Below are 27,835 nucleotides of genomic sequence, written 5' to 3'. Positions count from 1 at the left end.
TTTTTTTTGCCAGCTGGTCTGCAATTTTGTTACTCTTCCATTAGAAGAAACCTTTATTTTAATAAGCATACAATACTTAACTTTTTGACCATTTGTCTGTTGTATAGTCACCATATTTCCACCAGTTAGCAAGATGTTGAATGGAGCTTTTTGCTGTTGCTCCTAATCCATACATCAGTATTTAGTTTAGAAGATTTGCAGAATTTGAGAGCCTCTTCAGTAGCGTTCATTTCAGAATGGATGACAGCACAGTAGTGAGGGTTTCTTTTGCTGATTTGTACTGATTTATTATCGAACTTGATAAAACTCTGATACGAGAATGTTCTTTTTGCCTTTGCTACCATCTGCATCAATTTTCAGTGTCTTTGAAGGGATTTTGTTCACTACTTCGGGAGTCAGCAGCTTAAGGTATACCGGATGCGAAGTAGTTTTGTTGGAGTAAGAAAAAGAGGTCAGTGTAAAAACTAACATTGTTGCAAAAAAGAAAATTTTGGGTCTAGAGCGCTGGACAAAGAAAATTTTTCACATTTATAAGGAGAGCCTTGTGACTTTAAGTATAACATGGACTGGACTTGAAAAACTCTTTCGGCTCTATAAAATACTCCATATTTTTCAAAGTTTAAATGCAATTATTTTGCAACAGTTTATTACATAATTCAAGAAAAAATACCTACCCACAGTAACAAAAATTTCACAATTCAAACTTAATGCAATGTTGATAGCAGCTAAGCCAATACCACCAGTTCCTGAGTGGATTAAGATACTTTCTCTGGGTTGAAGTTTGGCCCGGATAAACAAGGCATAAAAGCAAGTAGCATAAACAACTGGTACAGTTGCTGCTTCCTCCAATGTCCACTGATCAGGAATTTCAAAAGTTAGCAAAGGATGAAGAGTAGTTGCTGTAGCCATGCCTCTGGAGCCACAAATTCCAGCAACTCTTTTGCCAGAAGAGTTTCGCCCAGACAGTTCAAAACCCAAAACACATTCATCATCTTCCAAAACATCTAAGCAAAAGTTAAACGCAAAATCAATTAAAATGTAATTTTTGAGCATAAGCACCAAGAAATACCACATTTCTGTAGACACTGAAAACCAATGTCTCTGTGAAAAATGCAAAACACAATCAAAAATGCAGTTTTGTAATAAAAAATATAGTAAAATAAGTTTAAATAGTTAAACCTATACATTTGCTTCTGTATTGAAGGATAATATATTAATCTGTCAAATATTTTTCACTACTAATTTTTTAAAAGAAATGTGCACATGATACATAATTCTTTTAAAAAACATAATAAATCGGCAAGCAAAGCAGTGCTTTTATTTTCAGTAATAAATGGAAGGTGGGAATAATAATTTAAGACTAGCATTTAAGAGTCGTCAGCTGTCCATAATTTTATACAATATATTCATAATAAGTTACTGAATGGTGTTATGAATAGATACATTTTGAGTATATAAATACAGTCCCAGATCCGGAAATTTGCTCCAGGAAGGATTCATTTGCAGACCACTTTTTTAACAATCAAGATAAACAGCTTTTCCTTTTTCAAAAATTTTTGTAAAAAAAAAAAATCACACTTGTGGTTTTGAAAGTTAAGTGCCATTTGCCATAAACTCTTAATGAGATTTATAAATTTTCCTGTATCTCTCTGCATTTAAATATCTATGGGAACTCATAAATTGGGGGGAGGGGAGAGATTTTGCAAGATAGTCCTAAACTTGCAGAAGAAAATAGCAAGCAGCCATGTTTTTGCTGTCCCTTAAAGTGTGATCAGCTACAGTTTGAAATTTTCTGCATGAGTTATTCCCAGCTCATAGTAAACGAAAAATATTACACAACAGATCAGAATATAATAGGAAAAAAAATGCTTGTTTTAGATTAAGTTATCAATTTTAAATTATCATTGTTTGCATTTGACATTTTACTCTGCAGCAAATGTAATGGAATATATTTTCCTCATATTACCAGCTTGAAAAAATGTTTATCTTCACAGCATCACTCTTGAACAACAAGACTTTTTTCCTTGTTGTAAATTTTTATTTTGGTTTATTAGATGGTTTTGATCCCCCCCCCCTAGATGGATAGACACATGATTGTTCTTCCTCTAAATAGAATATAGTCATAGTTATTTTTTTTTTTTTTTGGTTTATTTTGCAAACATTTCAATGCTTTTAAAAAATGAATAGTTGCAATTTACCATGAAAACAAATATTATTTTGCCAATTTAAAAAAATAATAAGAAGAAAGTGTGTTTTATCAAGTGTCCGTTAAGTTTTTTGTTTATAGTTATGTTTGTGTAGTAAGTTTTTTCTTTGAAAATATTTTTTGGCCGGCAAATATCATTCAAACAATAATAAAATGTTATTGAAAGAAACATGATGTTAATTATTGTTTTTTTTTTTTTTAGTGCCTAAGACTTGTTTGATCGTTGTTTTCATCGAGGGCTGATAACCTTGACTTGTCAAAATTCTGACAATTCCAATACAAGATTTCTGGCTGTAATATTTTAGTTACATTTTAGAAGCAAAAATATTTTTTTTCAGAATGAACTATTAATATCTATTGAAAATATGAAGTACTTTTGGATCATTTTGATAGCATTCATTCTGTAGGGAGTAAATATTGATTTGAAAAAATTCAACGAAATACCTTTAGAAGTTCCAATTGATAGTTTTCCAGTGGCTAACATAACATCCTTAAAATTGATAGCAGAATAGTATATGTGTACCAAAGAAGACTCAGGAGGTGAGATATATTTCACAGCAGATTCTATCCATTGGAAGGAAGACAAGTCTCCATATTTGGTACAGTTAATAAAACTGTGGTCAACTTTTCGCATGTGTTTGTCTGCAAAAATGAAGAAAAAATGTTTGAACAAACCTTTGATTGAAAAAGTCATAAATAATTCAAAGGATAAAAATTGTGATCTCTAATAAGAACTAAGTAAGTTATATAAGTCACATATGTGCTTCTCCATATCTCAAACAGAGAAAATGTAAACTTAAAATGTTTTCATATATTTATAGATATTCAATCAATTCTTGATAACTCGAATGTGGCAGGACCAAATAAACTTCGACTTATTACTAATTTCGACTTCCAACAACATTTTATAAATGAAAATCAAGAAAATTTTAATTAATATTGATGTAACTATTAAAATTACAGAATGTATAAATTATGTTAATAAATGAAAATATACTCTGTTTAAATTAAAACATTCAGAACAAAAATCAAAATTCAAAATAAATCTCTCCTTTTATTTATGTTTCATTCTTGTATTGATGAATCTGTCATTTTAAGTTGCAGCAAACAGTTTTGTGATTCGTGAAACAGTAAATATTGAAGATTTTTTAAATACCTAGTTTTTCTTCAGCAACACATTCATTTTCTTCCATGGTTTACATAAACTCTACCTGGTAAGCCTCGATGTTTGAATAAAATTTTATTAAGTCAGATAAATAACAATCCTCTTTTACAACATCTTTAAAATTTCCTTCTTCAAATTTAATAATCAGTCTTACTGTCGTGTCTCATTGAAGAAGCCAAACTTTCAGATACAACTCCTTACTGACTCTTTACACATGCAAAAAAGTGCAAACAATACAGCAAGAGAAACCATAGGTGATACCCTTTTACTGCACACTGCTTCAACAGATGTTTAAATTTCAGATTTTTTGTGCATGAAGTAGTAGAGAAGTATAAATAATTTTCAGATTTTTACTTGAAAGTTTAACTATCAAATATTAAGTAATGTTTTAAGGAAAAAAAACTGATAAGAAAAGTAAATTTTATGATATGGAGGATAATGAATATGAAATTGAAGACAAAGGGATTGGGATCGGATAAAAAATTTGAGCTATAGTAATATTTGAATTATCAAGAATTGACTATATATGTAGGTGGTATAAAGTCTTTACCTTTATTTATTTTGATATGCCTGAAAGAACCCCAGCAATTGTCTTTCCAAACATTCATCAACAAATTTTTCTTTAAAATTTCATTGTAGAATGGTTCTTCTAAGCTAAATGCAGGTAATTTTGTTTTAGAAATTGGATCAGTTCTGAAGAGACACCTGAATTTGATATTGGGGAGAAAACAGAGATTAATAAAAGAAATATAAAGCAAAATTTAATGTTCAAGTACAAATCTAAAGATTACCACACTAGCTTCAAAAACCATCAAAAATATAGGGGGGGGGGAGGAGAGAGGTTCTTTTAAGTGTAATACTTTGACTTCACAAAACTTAACCATCTAATGAAAGAAAACACACTGACGCGTGAAAATTTAGAACAACATAATTTTAATGAGTCTATTTATTCAAACTTTTAAGGGTTACTTCTGCACCTGTACAATTTACACACTTTGTAGTACAATAGACCAGAGGTCTCAGTGCTTGCGCTCGTTTTAAGTGCCCCCCTTTTCACTATTCACTTCATACTTCTGCACCTGCCAGCACAATTGAAACAATTGGTAAAATGATATAAGCTGGTTACTGTTTCACCACAGATGAGATGGAAGGGCAAACATCCAGTTTATAGGTCGAATCAGTCACATTCATTAGTTGTTTAGTGATGCCAGTTTGCCGTTATAGATGCATGTTTGTCTCTAAATTAAGCATTCACTCTGAAATGAGCAAAACACATGTATCAAAACTTTTCCTACTCATTCAGACAGGATAATATTAACTGGTTGCTTGTCAATTTCATGGCCATGGTGGTCAGACAGCACTTATGCCTTATCATAATAAATCTGTTGAATTAATCTAACTATAGTTAGGACAAACCTTACAAGGCAGCGTTATAATGCTGTGATTAGGATCAGTGGAGCTTTCACAATGCTGCCCGGTTTGGTTTGTCCCCAACTATATTTGCATGTTGAAACTCAAACAAGTTAAAACTTCATGAATTACAAATAATCCAAACCAATGTTCTACAGAACTCTAAAAGGGTGGATTTTTTTTTTTTTTTTTTTAATGTCACACATTCTACTTTCTAGTAAACATTTTATATTTTTTTACTTACAAACATCTTCGATAAACTACATAAAATCCTCTTTAATAAAGGAAAATATAAAATGCTGCAAAGAAACAACTAAAACAAAAACAAATTTCCTCATCTTGTATAGTATGAGAGTTGAAAGTAAACAACTGTGTTGTGGAAAATACATGGTGGCAGCCCATAATATTTCATAAACTTTTGAAACAAAAATTTGAGAACTGCAGAATGAAAATTCCAGTAACTTTAACCTTTTGAGCTTGAAATTGTTCTGATGTTGTAATATTTTTTAGTCAACAGTGTATTTCAATAAGTGTTCAATAAGTGCTTATTGAACAGAGGTCAAATCTCATTGCAATGAGTTTCTTATGACCTCCATTTACAGCAGTTACATGATGCCATTGAAAGGTAAACAGGGTTGCCACAAAAGTTCAAGAATGAAATTCCCTGACATTTCCAAGTTCTCCAGTCGCTTTTAGAAAAATTCCAGGTTAATGAATGCCCACTTGAGTTGTTAAAAATCACTGCAACTTTAAATCACTTTAAAGTAAGTAAATCTACTTTATGAACCAAATAATGCTTAAAAAATTATCAATAATTGTAATCTATAGTTGGGTTAAGTTAAGACAAACTAAAAATTTAATTACATTGATTACAAAAAGACTAAAATCTCAAACACACTAAGTAATTTTGGGCAATGAAACAGTTTCAATGTTGGCATGTTTTCAAAAATGTTTTAACCTATAAAAGAAAAAATTTTGAGGCTTTAAATTTTTATGAACATCATTCACTTTATGAAAAAAAAAAGGATGCAGAATGGTCCTTAAAATACTAATAAGGCCACTGATGCATTGCGGAAAATACTACTAATTTCTAGCTGAGCATGGTTTGGATTTTTTTTCCTTCAAAAGAAGCAAAATAAAATGTAATGATACAAATGAGAACGTAATTATTTTCATATGCAGACCCCAAAGTGGTTTTTTGGTGGAAAAAAGTAGGAAATAAGGAATCAAAAATTAAAAAAGTAGGAAAAGTAGGGAAAAAATCACTTAAAAAAGTAGGAAAAAATAGGAAGAGATAGGACTACACACACGTCAAGAGGAAACAAATTTAGCTTAATTTTATTTCTAATGTAAAATAAACTAACAGTATTTCTGATTTAAAACTGTCCCAAAAATAAACTAACTGTACTTTTGAAGTATTAAGCGGATTTAATGAAAGACCGAGTCGCAAAAACAAAACGAAAGAAACAAGCTGACAATCATCAGTATGAACTGCTGGAAACAAACATATTGTTACAAAATCTGTAAATAGTTATTCTTTAGTATCTGTAAATTATTTTTATGATTAATTTGCTGTAATCTGGCTAAATTTGGCGTTTATTCCATTATTCTTCATCTAAAATTATTGTAGTAACTTAAGCTGTAAATAGTTTCTTGCAATGAATATACAACCCCCTTATATTCGTATGAAGTATACGGTCCCCCATTTCTGAACGATAAGATTTGTGAATGGAATAAGAAGAAAATATGAGAAATTTGTAGAACTTTGTAGGATTTTCTAGAATTGTTTCGCTCGATATAAAACGCTGGGCGTCTTGTGAATGAGGGAGTCTGTTTGTTTTCTAACTGCGGAGTCTCGTTTTCAGGTCGGATGGAAGTGTGTATTAACATTTGCGCTGTGCTTTTGCGTATTTTAATGTGAATACGTGTGGGATCTTTGAGTTTACAGTGTTAATTGATATTTGCCTAATTACTATGATTAATGTTATGGTTGCTAAGGATATTTCTTGCACATAGTTGTAAATAAATTTCCTGTGTTTTTTCAAAAATTGTGTTGTCATTAAAGAATTTCTTGAAGTGGCTGAACTCTTAACAATATTAATTACAAAAACATGAAAATAAAATCCAAACAAAGAAACACTTTTCAACAACACAGTAATAAATATTTGAAGTGTGAGAGAATAAAATACAATATAGCGATTGCAAAATAATAATAATAATAATAAATTTCATATTTTGGTGCAATAAAACGATTTTTGTGAAAGATTTGTTTTGTCAAAAACGAAAACATTCCTTCGAGAGCATCATTTATCATTTGAAAATACTTACACTTTCAGCTTCTGTTGTCATAAACTTATGATAAAAAAAGCAAAGCAAATTTTAAATTAGTTTTAGTTAAAAATAATCAGCAGCTGACATGCGCTCTTGCGTAAACAGGGGCAGATGTTTGAATTTGAAAAAAAAAAAAGGAAAAACACTGAAAATGCAGAACTAAAATAAATTTGTTCTTAAATATGGGACATAAAAATCTTTACTAATAATAAAGCTGAAAGTCTCTGTCTGGATCTCTGTCCTGGATATTTGGATCTCTGTCTGCATATCTGGATCTCTGTGACGCACATAGCGCCTAGACCGTTCAGCCAATTTTTATGAAATTTGGCACAAAATTAGTTTGTAGCATGGGGGTATGCACCTCGAAGCGGTTTTTCGAAAATTTGATTTTGTTCTTCTATTCCAATTTTAAGAACATTTTCCCGAGCAAATTTATCATAATATGGACGAGTAAGTTATCAAGTTATCATAACGTGGAACCGTAATATGGACAAGCCAATTGGTGAGAAATTCATCATACATTATTTGTAAATATACAGGCGAACCAAAAGACCTTTTAATTTTCTACTGCGGGCAAAGCCGTGCGGGTACCACTAATTTATAGTAAAATAATTAAACTAAATAAATAAAGAAATAAGTAAACTAAAGAGTTTGTATTATGTTATGTATTTTTATCATTCAACATAAATTTTTGTTTCAGGGACATCATTTAAGGGAGTTAATGGGGTCAATTTCTCCCCTCCCTGGCTTTGGAAAATTAATGCTTAACTATACAAGTTTATGCGGTTTTTGTTGTTTTCAGATAAAATTTGCATTCAGTATACATCCTTTCTTAGTCACCCCCGGGGGAAAATTAAAATGACGTGCCAGTTTTAATTTTAATCAAGCAATAAAAACGAATGTTGTTTTATTAGTTTGATGAATTTTTATCTCCTTGTTCCAAAATTTTTGTCACGGAAAAAAAGGAAAAATCCGTGCATGGTAAACATAAGATTTTTATCAAAAGCAAAGATCGGTTACTAATGTTTGTCCGTGCATGTGAAAAGGAAGGCATGAAGTTTCTCTCATTCTTCACCATACAACAAAAATATTCATTCGGAAATTGTTCACAAAATTGAGAATGAGGGGGAGAACCTGGCAACAAATGCCTGTATATATCTCTTCCCCCCCCCCCCCTCTCTTTGATCATGCGCCCTGAATACAATAACTTACAGTAGATACATCGCATTGGTATAATGGCCGCACCCCTAAAAGAGTAAGAGTCTGTCAAAAAAATTTTAAATGTTCAGAAGTGCCGCATTACCATAAACGCAGCACATAAAAATGATGAGCAACTCCTCGATATTGATGATATATCAGAGTAGAAAATACCCATTAAAAAAAAACAGTACATATTTGCTTGTGGCTCCATCCCCCAATTTTTAAAAATGTGAAGAAATAAAAACGGAATCTTGCACTTAGATTTCCGATTTTTCTCCAAAAATCGGGAACGTTTTGACCATACAGGTTTTGCTGTTTTTTTTTTGCAAATACACTCTTTGCAAGGAAACAAATTAAATTTTATAAATTTATAATCATTTTTCCGATTTAGAATGAACAATAATCATATTTACGTATTAAAAAAGTTAGTTTCCGCGATTATTTTTGAAGTGGTCCATTTTTGCGAACTTCTGTTATCTGTGGCTTTTATTTTGTAATAACATCAATAAAATATGTACAGTGTACAGGTTTTTCATTTTTTTGCTTCCTTACGTTCCCTTTACTGTTTTACATTGCATTTCTGTTTAAATAGAGCTCCATTTCACTTGTAATGATATGTACGAAAAATTGGCGAATAGGAAATTCGGCTTTTCTCTCACTTTTTGAACAGTCTGCCGTTTACTTTTAATTAAAGTTTCTAATTGACGGGTAAATAATATATAAATGCATCAGAATATGCCAGTATCTATTTCTTTATTGTTTCGTTAAAACAGTAGGACTGAAGTCGGGGCGATAAAAAGAAAATTCGATAATAAACGCCGCAACGGCAAAAAAGTCACTTACGAATATTTAACTTTTAAACACGCAGACGCCGCGGTGTTCCTTTCAGAAATTACTGTAGTTAGTGAACTTAGGATTTGCTTGTTTCTTTTGCTTTTTAAAATTGAAACATGCAGAAAATTATCGGTGGGGCATTGTAAAAATAAGAAAAAATGCACAATTAGAAGTGCTATACTAAAGAAAGAAAAAGTAGGGAAAAAAAGGAAAAAGTAGGAAAATAAGGAGAGAGCTCTAAAATGTAGGAAAAAGTATGAAAAATAGAACTCTTCGGGGTCTGCGTATGGATATTTCTTTACTTTTTTTTATTGTAACCTTATTACATTCAGTCTTCAAAAATGAGCTTGAATTTTCTTTCTCTCGCCTATTAGGTAAATTTGTTATATCTGGAATGCAACATTTACAGTACTTCAGCTTTTTTGCCCAAATGGCGCAGCAGTTTCACCTATCAGATCAAAAAATTGGGAAGGGATTCCCTTACATTTTCAAGAAATTCAATAAGTTGTGATTTTCCCTGACATTTCTCTGACCATTTTAGATGATTTTCATTTTCCCTGACAATTCCAGGTTTTCCATGTCTTCCAGGTGCGTGGCAACCATAGTAAAATTTTGAGGTCATTCGTCCCTACTGAAACAGCTCATGGCTGGGAATGACTGCAAACTTGATCCTCCAATTGCATCATGCTACTGCTGTGAAAGGGGCGCATATTAAACCCAGTGCACTGAGATTTGAGGCAGTGAGAAGAAAAGGAATGTAAGTGCCAAAAATTAAAATTTGGAGATAACCAGTACAAATGGCAAAAGAACATCTTCTCTGCTATGGGGCAAGATATAGTAGTAGTAGCCCTGATAGTCACTGCTATACAGCAGGATATTAAAAATATTTTCAATGGAAATCTACTTGGGATCTGAATGTTAAACACATTTCACTTAAGACTTTAATTTAAAACATCCACATCCCTTTGCTTCTTGTAGCATAACTCGACCTCTGTTTAAAAAGCACACTTCCATACACTGTTTAAAAGACATTCAAGAAGTATTTGAATTATTTTAAAAACCAATGCATAAATATTCCAGACTTGTCTACCTAACATACTACTTGTTTCACCTTTTTATCTCTTATTGTTTTGTAGTTATGTCACATCCAAGTACAGTAGAACGTCGAAAATTTGAACGCATGACGTTTTAATAAACTGCTTAGGAACAGATACATTTTGTGAGATAAATAATTACATACAATGATTAAAGAAAAGAAAGTGTGTACATATGTAGTAGAGGTGGAATATTATATTTACTATCCAAAATGGTACGGATTTCACCACATGGGAAGTCGGAATAGGCAAAAAATTGGATGGTTTGAAACACAGCCAGAAAGTAATCAAGCTCAACTTTTAATACTGAAATAAATGAAGAACTTGGTAGGTAGAAAAAGAATTTTCAAGCCCACTTAGCCAAAAATCAGTGGAGTTTTTTTTTTTTTTTTTTTTTTTTGGGGGGGGGGGAGATTTTTGTTTTTAAAAATGAGTTAGTTTTTCCTTACAGAAATTAATTCAGCTTTCTTTGTGTGACAGGTGTATTCTTCAGAAGTTCATTCTTTTTCTTCGTTAAATTGCTGTTCCTCACACATTATATCCAGTTTTCTAAACATTTTTTGTTTTTCTTTCATGTTCAGTAAACAATGAGAGTTAATTTTTGTTTAAAAATGTAAATACATTAAGTAGCACTTGTACTGCATTGCATCATATGTTATTATCACTTGTGCATACATTGTATAATCACTTTGATTAAATGACACACTATTTTCATAAACCATATTTTCTTGGTTATTTTTGAAAATCCTCAGAGAGAAAAAATAGGGGGAAATGCTATATGTATTGAAAGAAGATTTATCTACATTTGTGGGAAATTTTTGTTTGTTCAGTAAATTGCAAAAAAAAAAAAAAAAAATATTTAAGTTCAACAATATCTAAACATATTTTCTCATGAAAATATACAAAAACAAAAAATAAATGCCATAAGTTACCTAATTTTGTCACCATTTGGTTCTTGCCTTAAACACTTAGCCATTCCAATGATTCCATTATCTGGAAAATCTTCAGAGACCAGCCATACCCTGTCATATGTTTTATCCTGCAGAGCAGACTGTAACTCACTAAGCCATTGATTTTTATTATCTTCTAAAACATGGATTACTTTACTCGACTTTGGTGAAACTGATGGACGTAACAAATATAAAGAACAGCCAAGAGTATCTGCAATTTTACTGATAACAACTAAATCTTCCAGCGTAAAAATATTTTCAACCGTTGATGCTGGTTGAACTGGAATGTCTTCATTGCAAAGTGAACACAAGAAAGACTCAGCAGCTAATAGTTGGTTCTTGACGAACATTATAATAAATCCATCTTCATCAATTAAAGAAACCAACAATTTCAGCTGATTCCGCAGATCGGTTACAGAACCACAAAAGAATGAGCTAATCACAATATTTTGGTTTTTATCTTCAGCAATAGAAATGAGGTCTGAAAATGGCTTCACTTTTATGTCATAAGGTTCAAGTTTTTCTCCTATACTTTCATCAGAAGACACTAATGTTTTATTTTTAAATTTTAAATCTAAATACTTCTGAACTGATTCAGAAAGATGAGGCAAAACTGGTGAAAAGCCTTCATGTATTTCTAAAATATTGAGCTTTTTTATGCTATTTTCTGAAATTATATCAAAAATAACTCTGAGACACTCATCATTTAATAAAACATAATTCAACGGATCACATCCAAGATTTTTCACGTATCGATAGAATAGTTCTTTCAAATTCTTCATTGGACTATTTTGAAAATTTAACTTTGAAACTTGGCGAAGAGTATGTAACAAACTTTGTTCTGTTGCTAGCTCATTCTCATCAACATCACTTTCTTTATCGAAAAAAGTTTGAGGCAATTGCACCTTTTTGCCTGTTATGTTTGCTATTTTTTTCATAATAGAGTTGCAGATATTCATGTATTGTAACTGTTTATCCTGTAAACAGTAAAATGTGGGGGGATTTATGTATGGAATAAATGTATATTTTTCAAAAGTTGGTAAATTTTCAGAAGATGAATGTTGAGGAGCAGGATCTACATTCAACTCTGTAATTTCAATGCCTGAAGAGCGGCATCTTTTACTGAATTGATTGAAATTGACTGGAAATCCTATAAAGAGAAACAGAAAGAAAAATGTAGTATTTAGTGCTCCATAATCATAACAGTATCATTTCAAGATTAGGTGACAAACCAAACCCATTTAGAATAAAGACATCATAACCCCAAGTCTTAAAATTTTCTACATAGAAAGGACAGCAATCAATATTTTTCTTCACATTAAAATAATAAGTATAGACTGAAACTAATTTCAAACAAAAAGCGAAACACAAAAAGTCAAAAGGAATTGTTTAAAAAACAGAAATTATATGTTCTCAAAGTAATAAAAAAAAATTGAGTATTTTGAAAGCATACTATTTTTCTGCTGAGTGATATGATCCTGATATTAAATATGCTCAAATAAAAATTTGAAAGTAAATAAATAAACAAAGCAAACCAATGTGGGTAATGTATAATTACATTTTTTGCAAGAAAGCAAATAATTGTTTCAGAGGATCTTCAGTTTCTTCTTCACCAGACTCAAAAAGTCAGAAAGCTACATGAGCATTCTCCTTTGATATCAAAATTATATTAAAATAACACTCTATCTTATATTATTAAAAGCTGAGCGTAGCTACGTATGTACCTATCTATGTGTCTATGTCCCAGTTACTTCTCCTGAATGCCAGTGAACTGACCATCAAACCAGGTATCTATAGGTTCGTAATTTTCCCTTCTTTACGTTCGGCTATTTAACATAATCTTCTGATAATAATTAGCAGAGATAGCAATTAAAAACTATTAGTTATAATACTTAGATTTAGACATAAAATCTCTATTTTTGGAAGGCTTTCTTCCATTCAAACTATAATTATGTGCTTCGTCTCAACTTTCTGCAACAATGCTTTTATTAAAATTTGTAGCGTAAAGAAAATCATTGAGACAAAAGATCTGTTATCTTTTTTTTTTCTTGAATATTAACAAATAAAATTCTGGGTTTTGTTTCAAAGGCTTTTCCTGTAATCGAGGGATTTAAAATGTTTACTTTTTGGTTATTTTTCCGTAATCTGTCGCAAAATTTTACTAATATTTCTTTTGTTCAAGAGTGAGTGTTGAACATGCGTTGCTTGACATAATTTTTATTTTCGAGGCAGACCATGCAAAGCCGGGCGGCCGGCTTCCGCCGGGATATAGCCTAGTGTTATTCCTAAACAACGCCACACATTAACTTTTATTACCCTGTCATTTGCAAAGAGGGAGCAAAAGACAATGGCCCTCTGGTTTGCCATAATTTTATTATACTTGTGTAAGCATTTTATAATTTTTTTTAAATAATGTGTATTAAGTATTATAATCTTCACCTAAGCCAGCACAAGAATTTTTTTTAATGACAGGATTAAAGATATGACCCACGGCAGAATTTGTCTTTGCATTGTATTATTCTGCCATGGGAAGGTAAGGGCAGCATCTGCACAAATGAATTTTTGAGATATTTGAAAAGAAATGCGTTTTGGATACCATATAACAACAAGAAAGTATTGAAATTTGATTTTTTTTTTTTTGTGTTTTATTTTCAGCAGAAACAAACAAGCAAACTTGTACAACAAAAGTTGGTACAATAGATGGCAAAAATGAAAAAAAAAAAATGAAAAATTTGCAGTTACCCATAACAGTATTGTACAAAAGTATTTCCATATTTATTTTTCTGGAAAAAAAATTTCCTTGGTTTTTCATTCCAAATGAATTTCCTGAAAGCTTGTTTGCAAACAAATAAGAGTTAATACTAATTAACACTAAAAACTAAGTTCAACTAAGAGTAATCCTTATTAAGAGTTGAAAGTAAAATAAAAATATGTGTTGGACCAGCCAATACGAAAAAACAGCTGAAGAAAGCATAAGCTTCAATTTTCAATCAGCTTTACTTCTCACCATAAATTTTTCTTTTTACAGTCATTCAAGAAAGGCATCTAGCATATTTTCTACCAAATGTACAGCAAAAATTTACCTCTGACATCTGAGTCTTTAGGATTTGTTAAATGTTCCCTCAAAACTTTTGGATCAATTTTGAAAGATAAAGCTCCGGTTGGCAATGGAAAGAATCTGCTTTCGTTGACAAGCCCAAAAAATAAAAGAAGTGCATCAAGAAAAGGAATCCATCGTTCATTCCAAGATACAAGACCTTCAGTTGCTAAATAGAGAGAAAAAAAAATATTATTCAAAACTAAGCATTTAAAAATTCATACAATATCATTAAGTTATATTTTTGAAATAAGTTCTAAATCTTACTTTTAAAAAAGTTTTAGAAATAAATTAATGAAAATTAATATACCAAAAAGAAAATACATTGTTAGTACAAACTTAGATGTAATCAACCCTTTACCTTTGTACGCCCACTAAACTTGAGAATTTTTACTGGAGTGTTTCCATAATGTAAAAACTCTACCACTCATTCTGGTTATATCTGAATGAGGGATAAAAACATCCTCGTTATAGCAAAATGAATAATTATTAGTTTGGAAAATGTCAATAAAATTTCAAGAATTTTTACTGGTGTGTTTCCGCTGTGTAAAAATTCTAACACTCAGTCTGGATATATCTGAATAAGGGATAGAAACATCCTTATTACAGCAAAGCGAATTATTAGTTTGGAAAAATAGTACAAACATTTTTTTGGGGGGCGGGAGTCAATAACAATTTATAAATGTTTTTGGATTTCATGAGTTTCATAACTTTTGATTATAGCTGAAAATTTATATGCAACAAAGTATAGATTTTAAAACTTTATCTCATTAGAAAAATTGCAATTCAAACATTGAATAAGGAGGGCATTTGAACACAAAAGAGTTAAGTATTTACCATCAATATTCATTTCCACAAGCTCTCTGAAACAAGGTCCATACTGATATCCATATATTTTTAGTTCATTATATACATCTTCTCCAGATATCAAGGAAGCAAAATCTCTGCACTTAAAAAGAGGTTCCGGATCGTCGAAGGAAATACTTTTTGGCTGGTAAATTTTACCACTTGAAACGATGGAATTCCCTTCAATTATTTCAAAGTCTCCAGACGCTTCCAATATCGTTACACGAAATGTTACTTTTTCTAGAATGACAGAAAATATCAGTTAGATTCCATGAAAGGTAGCATTTTTTTGAAAAAATCGAGGAGTTTCAAAATACAAGATGTTAGAAAATGATGAGAAATATCACTTCTAAGCAACACAAACAGATTAATTTATATACACAACAAAAACTATTAAGCTTTGTCAAATTTCCCAAGTAATGTCTACAGTAAGACAAATTCATTTAATGTGCTTAAAGTCTTTCAGTTTTAATTCTGCCACTGTTACTAATTTTCAGACGAATGCTTCTCCACAATGCAGTGGACTCTCTCTATCTGAACCCTCCCCCCCCCTAACGTGAACACTCTGATATTCTGAATACATTTTGATGGTCCCGGCAAAACACCTGAACACCCTATAATATGAACACTAGAGTTGTTCAAAAAAACTTTTTTTCAGCTAGAGTCCAAGACACTCCCTATTATTTTTAGACTTACATTTAATTTCCTCAGCTGTTTTTTTGTAAATAATTATTCTAGCAGATTAAAAGTTACTCTTTTTTTTCAATTACTGTACCGACAGCTGTAGTGTAATATTTTATTGCTGAATTTCAAGTAAAACTTTTTAAATTAAAAAAAAGAAATGCAAGAGTTTAGGTCCTAAATTCAGCATCTCTATCTCAGTACTGGTATAGCTCACTAGACAAAGTACTGAACATAGTACATTTATGCAATAGAATACATATGCATGCATTATCCAATCCCCCTCTATGATGAACATCCCTATAATCTGAACACTTTTGTTTGGTCCCATGGGTGTTCAGAATAGAGCGAGTCCATTGTAATAGCTTAAGGAAATGTCAAGATGAGTATCCAATCAGACTGCCCTTTAAACCACTAAGGCAAAAAAGCAGAATTCTTTTCAGAACTTTAGCACCAGAGAAACACTTTATGAGTAAATACATAAAAAGTTATTTCTTTTTAAAAATTACTTAAAAAATAGTTTAAAGTGCCAGCTTGGGAATGCCAAGAGTTGCGAATATCTATTGGACTAAAAGTACAAAATTAAGCAAATCGGCCATTAGAATTAAAAACGGATGAGGAAACCAATGGCTCTGAGGGTGGTGGCCCCTTCCCCCAAGGGTGGAAAAATCTTTTATTCCTTCAAAATGTATTACAAAAATTACTATCAGTACTCACAAGAAAATTTAATTCTAAGAGAAAAAAATACGGACTATTTTTATTTGAATAATAATAATAATAAAATATTAACCTGAGAGAGCAACAAACACAAGGAGAAAATTAGAACTACAAGGATTTTTTTTTATTTTTCAATGCAGGTTTTTGCTTTTCTTAAGCACCCAATGACTATTCAAAGCTCCCAAACGGCATTCTTAAATGGTAGAAAAGCAATCGACTTTAAACACATGCATACATTTTGATGTAATTTTAAAAACTTACTTGATTGGTTCAATATAGTAGCTCTGTGTATTTTAAAGTTCTCAATGACAAAAGGAACTTCGGCAAATGGCCGATTCAGCTTGCTAGCCAATGCTTGCCATGCAAGAACCACATACCCTGTGGCCGGAAATAGAGATTTTCCATTTATGCAATGATCTATCAAGTAATTATCTGCTCCTTCAAGGTCAAAACTTTGTGAATATTCACTTGTTTTTGCAGTCCACTTAGGTATGTACCATTTCTGAGAGTAATTCCATTTTATCAAATCAGAAATCATCGGTATGTTCCTAGGAACAGGGAATTTTACTGCAGGGTATAGTTTCTCAATTTTAGGATCCAATCCTTCAACATATAGCCTAAAACAGAATTATATTTAACGAACAGTTAACAGTAATTGTATGGTAAGAAAAATTTGACAGAACACACACATATAAAAATACATTAGAGTCCTGATTTAATGTGACGTGAAAAAACAAAATAGGTGGGAAAATGTAAACAAAATTTGATATTATTAAACATAATGTTATTTTGAACATGTTCATATTAGATCCTATGAAATCAAAGAACTAAAGGCAGATAAATTTCTAACAATTTAGGACCTAGGTGAGGTTGGCATGTTATACCAGTCATTTTCACAACATCAATCAAAAGACTGCCATCATTTGCTCTTGACAAGTTTTTAAACATTAGGTAGTCAATTGTGATAGAGGGTACCGCCAGTCAATTTTAAGGTCCATCCTTGCTCGATATTTTGACTTTATGCCTGCTAATTCTTCAAAAACAGATACCCATTGATATATGGATGAAAACTTCAAAAAAGGTGATATTGCCAAAAATACATACATGTGACCTCAAAATTGAGTCATTTGTCGTTAGTTTTACTTTTTTACCATAATTTCAGAATACATTCACGTCCTCTTGAAATTCTTCTACGAATCCCTAGGAGGCTCACCACTCAGGTTGAGAACCCCTGCAGTATGGCAGTATAATGATCTCTTCATCAAAATCGTAACCCAATGGTAATTTAAATACACATTTCATAAAACAATGGACGATGCAGTTTATCATTATTTTTCTAGGCAGGGAATATTGAATTTAAGTGTACTTACTTTCCGAGTGACTGCATTAAAAACTTTATATTGTTATCATCATTCCGTTTCATAAGGCCTATGTATGAAGCATCTGCACCAATGACTCTCTTAAGTATAGATTGCAGCAGGAAATGAGGCCCAATTTCTATTGTAATTGCATTTGATGGAATTTTTTTAACAGCTTCATTGAAAAGAACAGGAGACATCAAATTATGAACAAAATATTCAGCTCCAGCTATTTGGCAGGCCTCTTTTTCCATTTCTTCTTCAGGATAACTAGAACTTACCCAATGTTCAGTTCTTGATTTAGGATTGGGAATGAGCTGTAATAAATTCATTACATTTAATAATTAATGACTCTTTCAAATAATATTGAAAGCAAAACCAGACCAGGTAAAGGATTCTTTATTAATGTTTAGATTAAATAGTAATACTTTTTCAAACCAAAAAAAAAACTACCTCCTTAAATGATATTTACATGAGGGAATGAATAAACAAGAAATTTGGAGAATGATTAATAGGAAAATCGATTTATTGAATGACTAATTGATAAATCAAGTGCATTTTGAATTGCCATAACAGTAAAGCTTGTGAAAGTATTTTGCAAGTATCATGCTTCTTCTCAGTCTTAGAGGCTGAAAATCGCTTTCGAATAAAACTAGCTACGTGGGACAGTTATGTCTCATACCAGTGATAATTTGAGCAGCACTCGACTGAACTTGTTCAAATTTATCCAGATTAATAGGAGGTTTCAATAAGATTTCAAAATATCAAGATTTCAATGGGTGAGTGCCAAACAATGATATCCAACAACACTGCTATTCTCATCTTTCAGACACCAGGCTCTACAAGTTTGTTCTCACCCAGTATTTGCTCAACCCATTCATTACTTACTCTAAAATCTCACTTTTGATTAAATATTGCTTTAGAGTTGGAAGGAGTAATTTTAAATGTTTACCAACTATTTAAAACTGCATCTAGACATTTCATGTGAAGATATATTTCTAACAAATCTTTTGAAGGGATGAAACTGAATGTCAATACAATGCAATGTAAATACAAATGTGACAACCAGCAACATGTTTTGGGGCCAGCTAGGCTGATCCTAGTTTGTTTATTAGTCATCAATAAAGATCATTGGCCTTCTTAAAGCTGCCTACCCCCTTATTCATTACAGCCCATTCCAGAAAGCTCTTCCAAGTGCCCTCAACCTTACTAAAGTCATAATTTTTCTTAATTTCCAGATTGGCCTGAGATTTGAATAGCTTGAAACAATGACTCCTTGTCCTGCTTTCTGTGCAAAAATTTAACCCATTAACATCTTTCATAATGATAAATTTTAAAAACTGAACCATGTCCCCTTCTCACTCCCCTTTGCTACAGGCTAAGACTTTTAAGTCTGGCATCATAATCTAAATCTGAAAGTTCTCTTACTAGCCCTTCTTTGAATCCTTTCCAAATTAGAAATATCTTTCTTCATATAAGGAGACCCAAACTGAACAGCATACTTCATATGAGGTCTTACTAAACTTCTACGTAAAGGCATAATGATATTGGCAATATTAAAATTTCATACATGAATTTCTGATAATTCTTACTTGTTATTAATAGTAATTATTTTCATCAGGTGTAAACAAACTAAAGTTCAGTATATACAATGAAAAAGGTTATTATAATTAAAGAGAACAGAAAATTTATAAGAGAATAAATGCATACTTCACTGAGAGCAGACTTGAGCATTGCTGCAGCTGGCCAAACAAGTTGACAGTGAAAAGCATATCCATAAGCATTTACAACTTTTGCAAACACATTCTCTTCTTTCAACTTATTAACAAAGCTCTCCACATTATTCTTAAGTCCACTAATTGTTACTGAATCATCAGCATTATGGCAAGCAGGATAAACATTCTCTGGACACCTCCTCTTTGCGTCTTCCCAAGTCAGGCCTATATAAATTTAAATATTTTTTGTTCAGAAACTTGATTTTTAAGACAGGAGAATGAAAGCCTGAATATCTCTTAAAATATTTAAAAGTTCATAATTAAAAAGGATAACTTCAATAAAAAGTAACACGTTTTCGAAGTCATTCCATGCAGGTGGACTCCCTGACCATCCTCTTGGAGAAAAATGTTATACTATTTCTAGTACTGTAAAAGCACTTGTTTTTGCGAGCCAAAATTTTCATGATGAAGATATTGCTGATTCTGCGAGCTGAAAATTTTATGTATTTTATTGGAACAGAACTAAAAGTTGAAGAATATGCCAAGAGAAAGGATTTTGCGAGGCTTATATTTTTATGATTATGACCGACTTGCAAAAATCATGAAAATTAAAGCCTAGCAAAAATAAGTGCTTTTACTGTGTGTATCAAATTAGATGTTGAGAAATAGTAATTCATTTTTGCATAAAAACAATTGAAACAAGGGATTCATCTTTCAATGTGAAAGTTATGAACATCCAGAACAAAGCAGAAGTTATTGATGAACACAAAACTGTGGTTTATTGTGTCTGCTGTTTCGTGTTGATAATAAAAACAATAAAACATTATTTTTTTTTAACATACCTACAGCTGCCATTGCACCAGATGCAAGTTTTGAACTTTCTACAGCTTTACCTCTCCAATATGCAGAGAGTATAGTCTGCTCTGCTGTACAGCATCCATCTGCATAAGCACACACAAGTTCCCCTGTACTATGGCCAACTATGCCATCGGGATTTATTTCAATATACTTGAGGAGATCAATCAAAGCAATCTGCAACAGAAAAATGTTTAACAATGAAAAAAAAATACGATGTTGTTAAATAAGAAATTTCTTGGCATTTTTTTTCCTTCTAAATATTACTTTCATACTTTTACTTTTGTTCAAACAAATCTTTCTGGAAAAAAGAAAAGAAGTATTTATGCTGTGACGCAAGGGGGTGAGTATGACATGCAAATGAAACAAAGGATGAAAATTTTCAAAGGATATCAGATAGAAATGACACAGATAGGCTTAGAAAAAATAAAATGCATTCATACCAATGTCAAAGTTCTTAACCAGCAAAGGACAAATTGTATTTGTAAACAATTCATTTCCAACAGCATTTTCATCAAAAACAACTAAAATATAGCCCCCCCTCCCCATACAACTAAAATATAGCAATCACCCCCATCACCCTTCCCTTGTATTCTTCCCTTAGTCAGGCTCTGAAAATAAATGTTTCTGGACTATGAACATTTCATTTGGCCCATAGATAGCAATAATAAAATTTAAAAAAAAAAGAAATGTAAATTAGTTCTTTTAACTTACCTGAATGGCAGTGATTGAAACAAATGCTGGTGTGATTTTTCTATCAACTTCTAAATAATTTTTATCCTTCCTCAAGATAGTCAACAGGTCAATTCCATATGGCTTGAGCACTTCAGCAGACCTCATCATTGATTGAGCGAAGACATCAATTTTCATGAGCTCCAATCCCATTCCTGACCACTGGCACCCCATTCCAGTCATCACAAACCAAATTTCACGTTTGTCACTCAAAGAGTGCTAAAAAAGGATAGAAATAAATTAATTAAAAAGTATAATTAATTTAATAAGTAATTTAACTATCAGCTGTGAAGACAAAAGTCAATTTCAACAATGAAGTCCTAGATTGAATATCACACGTTTTTCATGCACATGCTTTAATGAAGTAAAGTTTCAAGGCCCTTTTGCCTTCCTCCTCAGTAATTATGGATGAAGAAGCAAATATTATCATCAGGTATATTTTCTAGTGGTATATATTCATATTCTAGTATGGGATCCCAACTGGCACAGTAGGGGTGTCAAAGCTCCCTCCCCACAGCCCTTAGTTTTAACACGTATTTCCAATCCTAATTTGGTTGTTCATATACAAACAGTGCCGTAGTTGGAACAAAATTTGGGGGACTCATCTTGGGGTTTAGAGGGACTCACAGAGAAAAAGATGGTTTGAAACCATTTTATATTAAATTTCCATAAGTTTTGACAAAAAAAAGGTGGGTTGAACGCAGGCAGGTCCTCCCCCTGCATTCTCCCCAATAACAGTGCTGTATAGTATACCTATAGGCACTGTCATGCAAGCACGTCATTTCAAAACTTTTCAGCAAGGGGAAAGGGTTTGTGTTCAATACATTTTATAGGAAAAAACAACAATACGCATAAAAAAATGCCTTATGACATTATGTTTCTAAAATTCAAGGGATTCAAATTGATCCCCACTGTTCACAAAAATGACGGGCCTGCTATCATGAGCAACCCTCATCGAAAGTAAATTCTAGCAGTGCTAGTGTGTGATACAACACTTTAAACAACTTATTATCTCATAACACTTACTTTTGCTTCAATGACAGGCTCTGCTGAGTGATCAAGTAGTGCATAGCCTCTAAATGGCTTCAGTAGAGTTGGTGTATATGCTATTTTGTGCAGCAAGGCAAAAAATTCAGCAGGCAACTCAGGATTATCTTTCAAGAACTGAAACAAAAACAAAACTGCTGCCTCCGTAGTTGCTGAATACAATGCCAATTTTGGTAGAACGGAAGGTTGACATTTGTTTACATCCACAATGGGGTTTTGCTTAAGGATGATATTTACAAGAGATCCACCAAAGCCAAATGAATTCACAATTATGTAAGGAGAGGGTAACAATATTGGATCTGTTACAACTTGCAACTGTCCATTTAATAGACTTTCACAAGCAGGATTTGGAGTTCTGTATTTGATGTTCGGCGGAACTTTTCCACTTTCAAAGGCTATGACAGATTTTATAACTCCACACAAACCTATAAAAGACAAATGAATAACTGATCACAAAAAAATACTTATATCACTGATCATTCATTACAATAAAAAAAAGAACATAAAAATTATAATGAAGAAATAAAATAACAAGTATTCCAAAAAAAAAAAAAAAACCCTTTGAGTATTTAATGTTTCCCTTTTAATATTTTCATGTTAATATATTGTTCAATTGGTGGATTTTCTAGAAGCAGAAAACTGCCAACACCCATGTTGCATGCTTTTGACCAGGGCTTGACAAACCCCAGGTGCCAGGTCACGTAAAAAACTTTCCTAGCGGCTAGTTCTTTCATGACAAGAATCTTTCAGAAGTCAAGTTACAGTTGATTTTCATACAAACATCGAGAAATGATTTGTCTAGCACCTAAAGAACTTTTCCTGCCACCAAAGACTTTACAACTTTTATTGGTATCAGATTATCCCTTGACTGCCTATTTGGCACTGGTACTATGGACTAAATTGAACTCATAGTGTAATTTCATAGTGAGAGCTCAGGTTTCTATATCTGGTGGGAAACTGGGTGTCAAAATTCTCTGTGGCATTGGCATCTGTACCTTAATGGATGGAACATGAAAACTTGATGCCATATCGGGGGATTGCACTAGGTCATCAAAAGGCAAGGCGCCATATGTAACTCCGTTGGAAGAAAAAACAGTTCATAATTGGGATTGCTGATTTTTAAAATTCAGTAGCCTTAGAATTGAGATCATTCACATTGTTTCTTAAAATAATTTGAAATTCTTAAATTAACAAATAAAATATTAGGGACAAATGTGATATTAACAATCATCCTAATCATAAGTTCCTTAATTAGTATGAAAAATAGTCAAAAAGGGTTTGTACTAAAAGTTATATACAAAGTGCTCAACATAAAATGAATAACAATGAGTTCCATTGAGTTAATTGGGACTGTCACCTAGAATGGATAAGTGAAAATGGATTAAACATACTTTTTCATCTCGACTTTTAGTTTTGAAATGTCAAGAACTTTCAAGGATCATCTGAGGATCTGAGATCTCTGAGGGACTTACAGACCAAATTAAAATCTCAGTACATTTTACAGTAGAGACCCCAGTGTTTTTTTTTTTCCTGTCTTTTTCTTTTTTTTATTTTTTATAAGTGATAATTTTTCAAATCAGATTTCTGAGCAAAAGAATTTTTTTTTTAAATCGCTTTTTTATTTATTTATTTTTATTTTATTTTGCTTATTTATTCTTTATTTGAATTATTTATTTATGTTAACTAATATTTATTTTACTTACTTTTTAAAAAACATTATTTCATTTATTTATTTACTCACTTGCAATTGCTCTACCATAAAAAAGATGGCAAAAAGAAAATTAATAAAACCTACGAAAGATTTAATGTTCAGCTAATCAAACATTTATGGTACACTTTTTTTTTTCTTTTTTAAACCAACAATCAATAATTTTAACCAGTTCTTCCCAAGTAAATAAAAAACTCAATTCAAGTAAAAAGTGGATATTTCTAGGTAGAAGAACATTTCACAAAGGTGGTCTGCCAACCAGGTCTTGGGTTCTTTAAATTTTATTTTCATTTTCAACAAATTAAATTTTCAAACAAATCTAAAGTACCTGAAGCAGCTTCTGTATGTCCAATGTTGCTTTTGATGGTGCCAACATATAAAGGTTTGTCTTTATCTTTACAAAATACTTCAGCCACTGCATTAAGTTCGATTGGATCACCAACAGCAGTACCAGTACCATGAGCTTCAACATAAGAGACATCAGCGGGATTCAGACCAATTTCATTCAAGGTTGCCTGAAAAAGTTTTACTTCTTCTTTAAAAGATGGAACATATACACCTAAAATGAGACAAAGAATATTGTTACAACTTCCACAAGCAATTGATTTGATTTAAATTGAACATTTTCAAAGATTGAAAATTTTAGTTATTATCACTCAATTTACATCCCGAATATTCGGTCTAGACAGGTGGAAATTTGAAAAATCATAAAAATTTTAAAGAGAAATAAAAGCAGTTGAAGAATTTCATAAAAATTCTCATAATCAACAAGAAAAGTTTATGAAAAACAAACTGAATTCACAAATCCATGCAATTTGTTCCTTTATAGACAGAAATATGTCCCAATTCCAAAAAATAATTTAATGAGCTATCTCTTAAATTGAAAAAGTTCATCGTGTTTTCGAAATTATCTTTGTTCTTAGTGTTAAACCTTGTACTAAATTACATTTAATAACTATATTAAGGTGTAAAAATTTACTTAAAGTTTTATTTAGTTCTTTATTTCAATATATAAAGGTACTTGGTTCTTAAATGCTGAAATCAACTGTACACACATTGGTACCAACATAAATTTACTAGTAGAAGGTCATAAAAATGCTTTTATACCAAATTATTGAAAATGAGATTAGATTTTCAATGAGATGATATTTGCATCGAGCTCAGTTATTATCCACTAGTGGTTCCCGCATGGCTTTGTCCGTAGTTGAAAATTAAAAGGTCATTCCATTCGCCTGTGTAAGGACAAATAATGGATGACGAATTTCTCGCCAATTGGCTATGTTCATTCACTCTCCATTCCAGGTCATGATAATTTCGTAATTTACTCGTCTATCTTATGATAATTTTGCTCCAGAAAATGTTCTTAAAATGGAAATAGAAAAAGAATAAAATCGAATTTTTGAAAAATCGCTTCGAGGCGCACACCCCCATGCTACAAACTAACTTTGCGCCAAATTTCATGAAAATCGGTCGAACTGTCTAGGCACTATGCGTGTCATAGACATCCTACAGCCATCCAGACAGAGAGATTTTCCGCTTTATTATTAGTAAAGATTCCAGACTGATGAGTCTTTTCAAGGTCAAAACTGCAGTCTCTGTATGGCATAACCACAAAGTCTGTATATTGCATGTACTTCTGTCTTAACTTGGCTTAAGGGAGGTAACTTACTGTTTAATACCCAAGCTTTGCCTTCAATTGACAAGCTGAGTGGCCTCATTGCTACAGACTCTCTAAATTCACTTTAGCTACTTTTCACACAAGCTTCTATTCATGCTTAAACGAGGTTATAAAGCAGACTATAGTTGGTTCAAACCTAACCTGGCAATGCTGTAATACTGTGATTAGGATTGGTGTAGCCTTCACAATGCTTCCAGGTTAGGTTTGCCCCAAAAATAGATCTGTCTTTCCACCAAGTACAATATTTAATTAGCAAAGGGTACTTTGCAGAGCGACTGTTGATTTTGAGATTAGACCAAATCAGACTAGAGGAACTAATATGTACAGAATATTTTTCAGGATCTTATACCATTTTTGATCTGCCATAAGGTTATCTACATTAAATTCAAAATTAATAAAAGGGAATGCAAGAAAATAACTCAAACCTTAAACTAAAGTGAAACACTGTTACTTGCAATAGAATTAACATTACAAATGTATGAATTAGTAAAAAAAAATAATAAAAATATTTTAAAAACATAAACTGATAAATCTACAGAAATCTGCTCATATGTAGAATGAAATCATCTAAATCAAGTGAAGACTAACCTTGGAAAATATGTTAAATTCATAAAATATTTTAGAATAATTTTACAAACTAGTTCCGGAAAATGGCTTCAAGGTTTTTTTTTTTTTTTTTTTTTTTTTGAAGGGGGCGTAAAATTATTTTTCTTTGCACTTAAAAATAATAGTACCTTCTGGAACATATCCAGCCGCAGTATGTTTCACATGAGCAATAGTTGCATATGCTCTCCGAGCAGTAGAAGCTTTCTGGATAAATACTGCATTGACTGCTTCAGTCCTAGTCATTCCATCAGCTGCGAAATCAACAAGTGAAGATGAGAAGAAGAAACATGGCTAATTAACTAGCTTATTCAAAAATAATCTTTGCAAAAATACTAAAATCATAAATATCTTGATTGCTTATTAGACATTCACAACTACAAAACTAGATAAATGCTAACTACCAAACGGCACAACCTTGAAGGTCATGGATCTGGACGAAATTCTGAGTTTAGGTCAATTTGAGTTAGATGTGAACCCAGGTCAAGCGGTTTGACTGCATAGGCCTAGTTTGACCGCAATGGTGGTCCAAAGTTGTTATTTTAGCTCTATGAAAAGAAAAAGGTTTTTCCTTTGAAATTAAACTTTAAGCTTTTCTTGCTATTGGATTGCAGTATCATCCAACTGAAAACATTCACAATCTAGAATTAATTCCCCCGCCTCTACATTGTACTAACAAGAGACGCGAAAGATGTTAAGAGAGCAAACATTGTGCCAAAGCTTCAAATTCCAAGGAAAACACAATTGCAGTTCTGGAGTCAAACAAGCAACTTTAGCCCCTCCTTGCAACCGAACTAGAGCCGATATACTAAAATTATTTTACATGGGCTCATATCTAGTACGAACTGACCTAAATCCAGAAGTTTATCCAGATTCATGACCTTCAAGTTTTTGTCGTCTGAACCAGGCTGAGTTCCAAGACTCCAGAATTGCAATGGCGATTTCATTGGGATTTGAAACTTTAACATAGTATTTTCCCTCTGTATACATTCCGCGTCTCTTATCAATACAGTGCAGCGGGGGAGGGGGAGATTTATTCTGTGTTGTCAATGCATTCAGTAGGCTTTTACTGCAATACTATTGCAAGAAAAAGGTACAGCAAAATTTAATTTCAAATGAAATACCATTGCGTTTCTGGACTCATTTAGCAACTTTGGACCCCCATTACAGCTGAACTAGGGCCTATGCATTCAAACCGCTTTACCTGGGTTCATATCCAGTGCAAACTGACCTAAATCCAGAATTTCATCGAGATCTGTGACCCTCAAGTTTGTGCCATTTGGTTGAAGATTAAAGTTGAAAACTGATAACAAAATATTTACTGTCAGCATCAAATGGAGCACTGTTTCCAGTAGTTGACACTATGCCACTTTTTATGTAGAAATAGGTAAAAGCAGGTGATAAGCATAGCTGAACTCCACTAACTACAGCTGCATCTACTATTCCATTTTTAATGTCATGAAATGCAGACCACAAAGCAACAGCAGATGATGAACAAGCTGTATCCAAGGTAAAACTTGGCCCTAAAATACAATGAAGAGGAAAATTATTTTTTTATAAGTATACACTCTGATTCATCAAGACAATTCATAAAATTTTTAATTCTTA

General features: G+C 32.0%; 1 protein-coding gene across 1 annotated transcript in view; it reads right to left on the bottom strand.

The window, feature by feature from the left end:
- The window catches only part of LOC129223762 (fatty acid synthase-like), an 88,383-nt gene that overhangs the window by 38,910 nt on the left and 21,638 nt on the right, over positions 1-27,835 (bottom strand). The window contains exons 4-18 of the mRNA XM_054858121.1: positions 27,550-27,750; positions 26,359-26,481; positions 24,275-24,505; positions 22,218-22,663; positions 21,174-21,410; positions 20,447-20,636; positions 19,600-19,829; positions 17,902-18,206; positions 16,793-17,148; positions 15,125-15,373; positions 14,274-14,456; positions 11,173-12,340; positions 3,922-4,076; positions 2,651-2,848; positions 675-1,004 (exon numbers count right to left, since the gene is read on the bottom strand). Of these exons, the coding sequence (XP_054714096.1) occupies positions 675-1,004; positions 2,651-2,848; positions 3,922-4,076; positions 11,173-12,340; positions 14,274-14,456; positions 15,125-15,373; positions 16,793-17,148; positions 17,902-18,206; positions 19,600-19,829; positions 20,447-20,636; positions 21,174-21,410; positions 22,218-22,663; positions 24,275-24,505; positions 26,359-26,481; positions 27,550-27,750 (4,602 nt within the window). The remainder of the gene's footprint in view (positions 1-674; positions 1,005-2,650; positions 2,849-3,921; positions 4,077-11,172; positions 12,341-14,273; positions 14,457-15,124; positions 15,374-16,792; positions 17,149-17,901; positions 18,207-19,599; positions 19,830-20,446; positions 20,637-21,173; positions 21,411-22,217; positions 22,664-24,274; positions 24,506-26,358; positions 26,482-27,549; positions 27,751-27,835) is intronic.

This window comes from Uloborus diversus, chromosome 6 (genome assembly GCF_026930045.1).
Source record: "Uloborus diversus isolate 005 chromosome 6, Udiv.v.3.1, whole genome shotgun sequence".
Classification (NCBI taxonomy): Eukaryota; Metazoa; Arthropoda; class Arachnida; order Araneae; family Uloboridae; genus Uloborus; species Uloborus diversus.
This window is presented reverse-complemented; position numbering and strand designations above follow the sequence as displayed.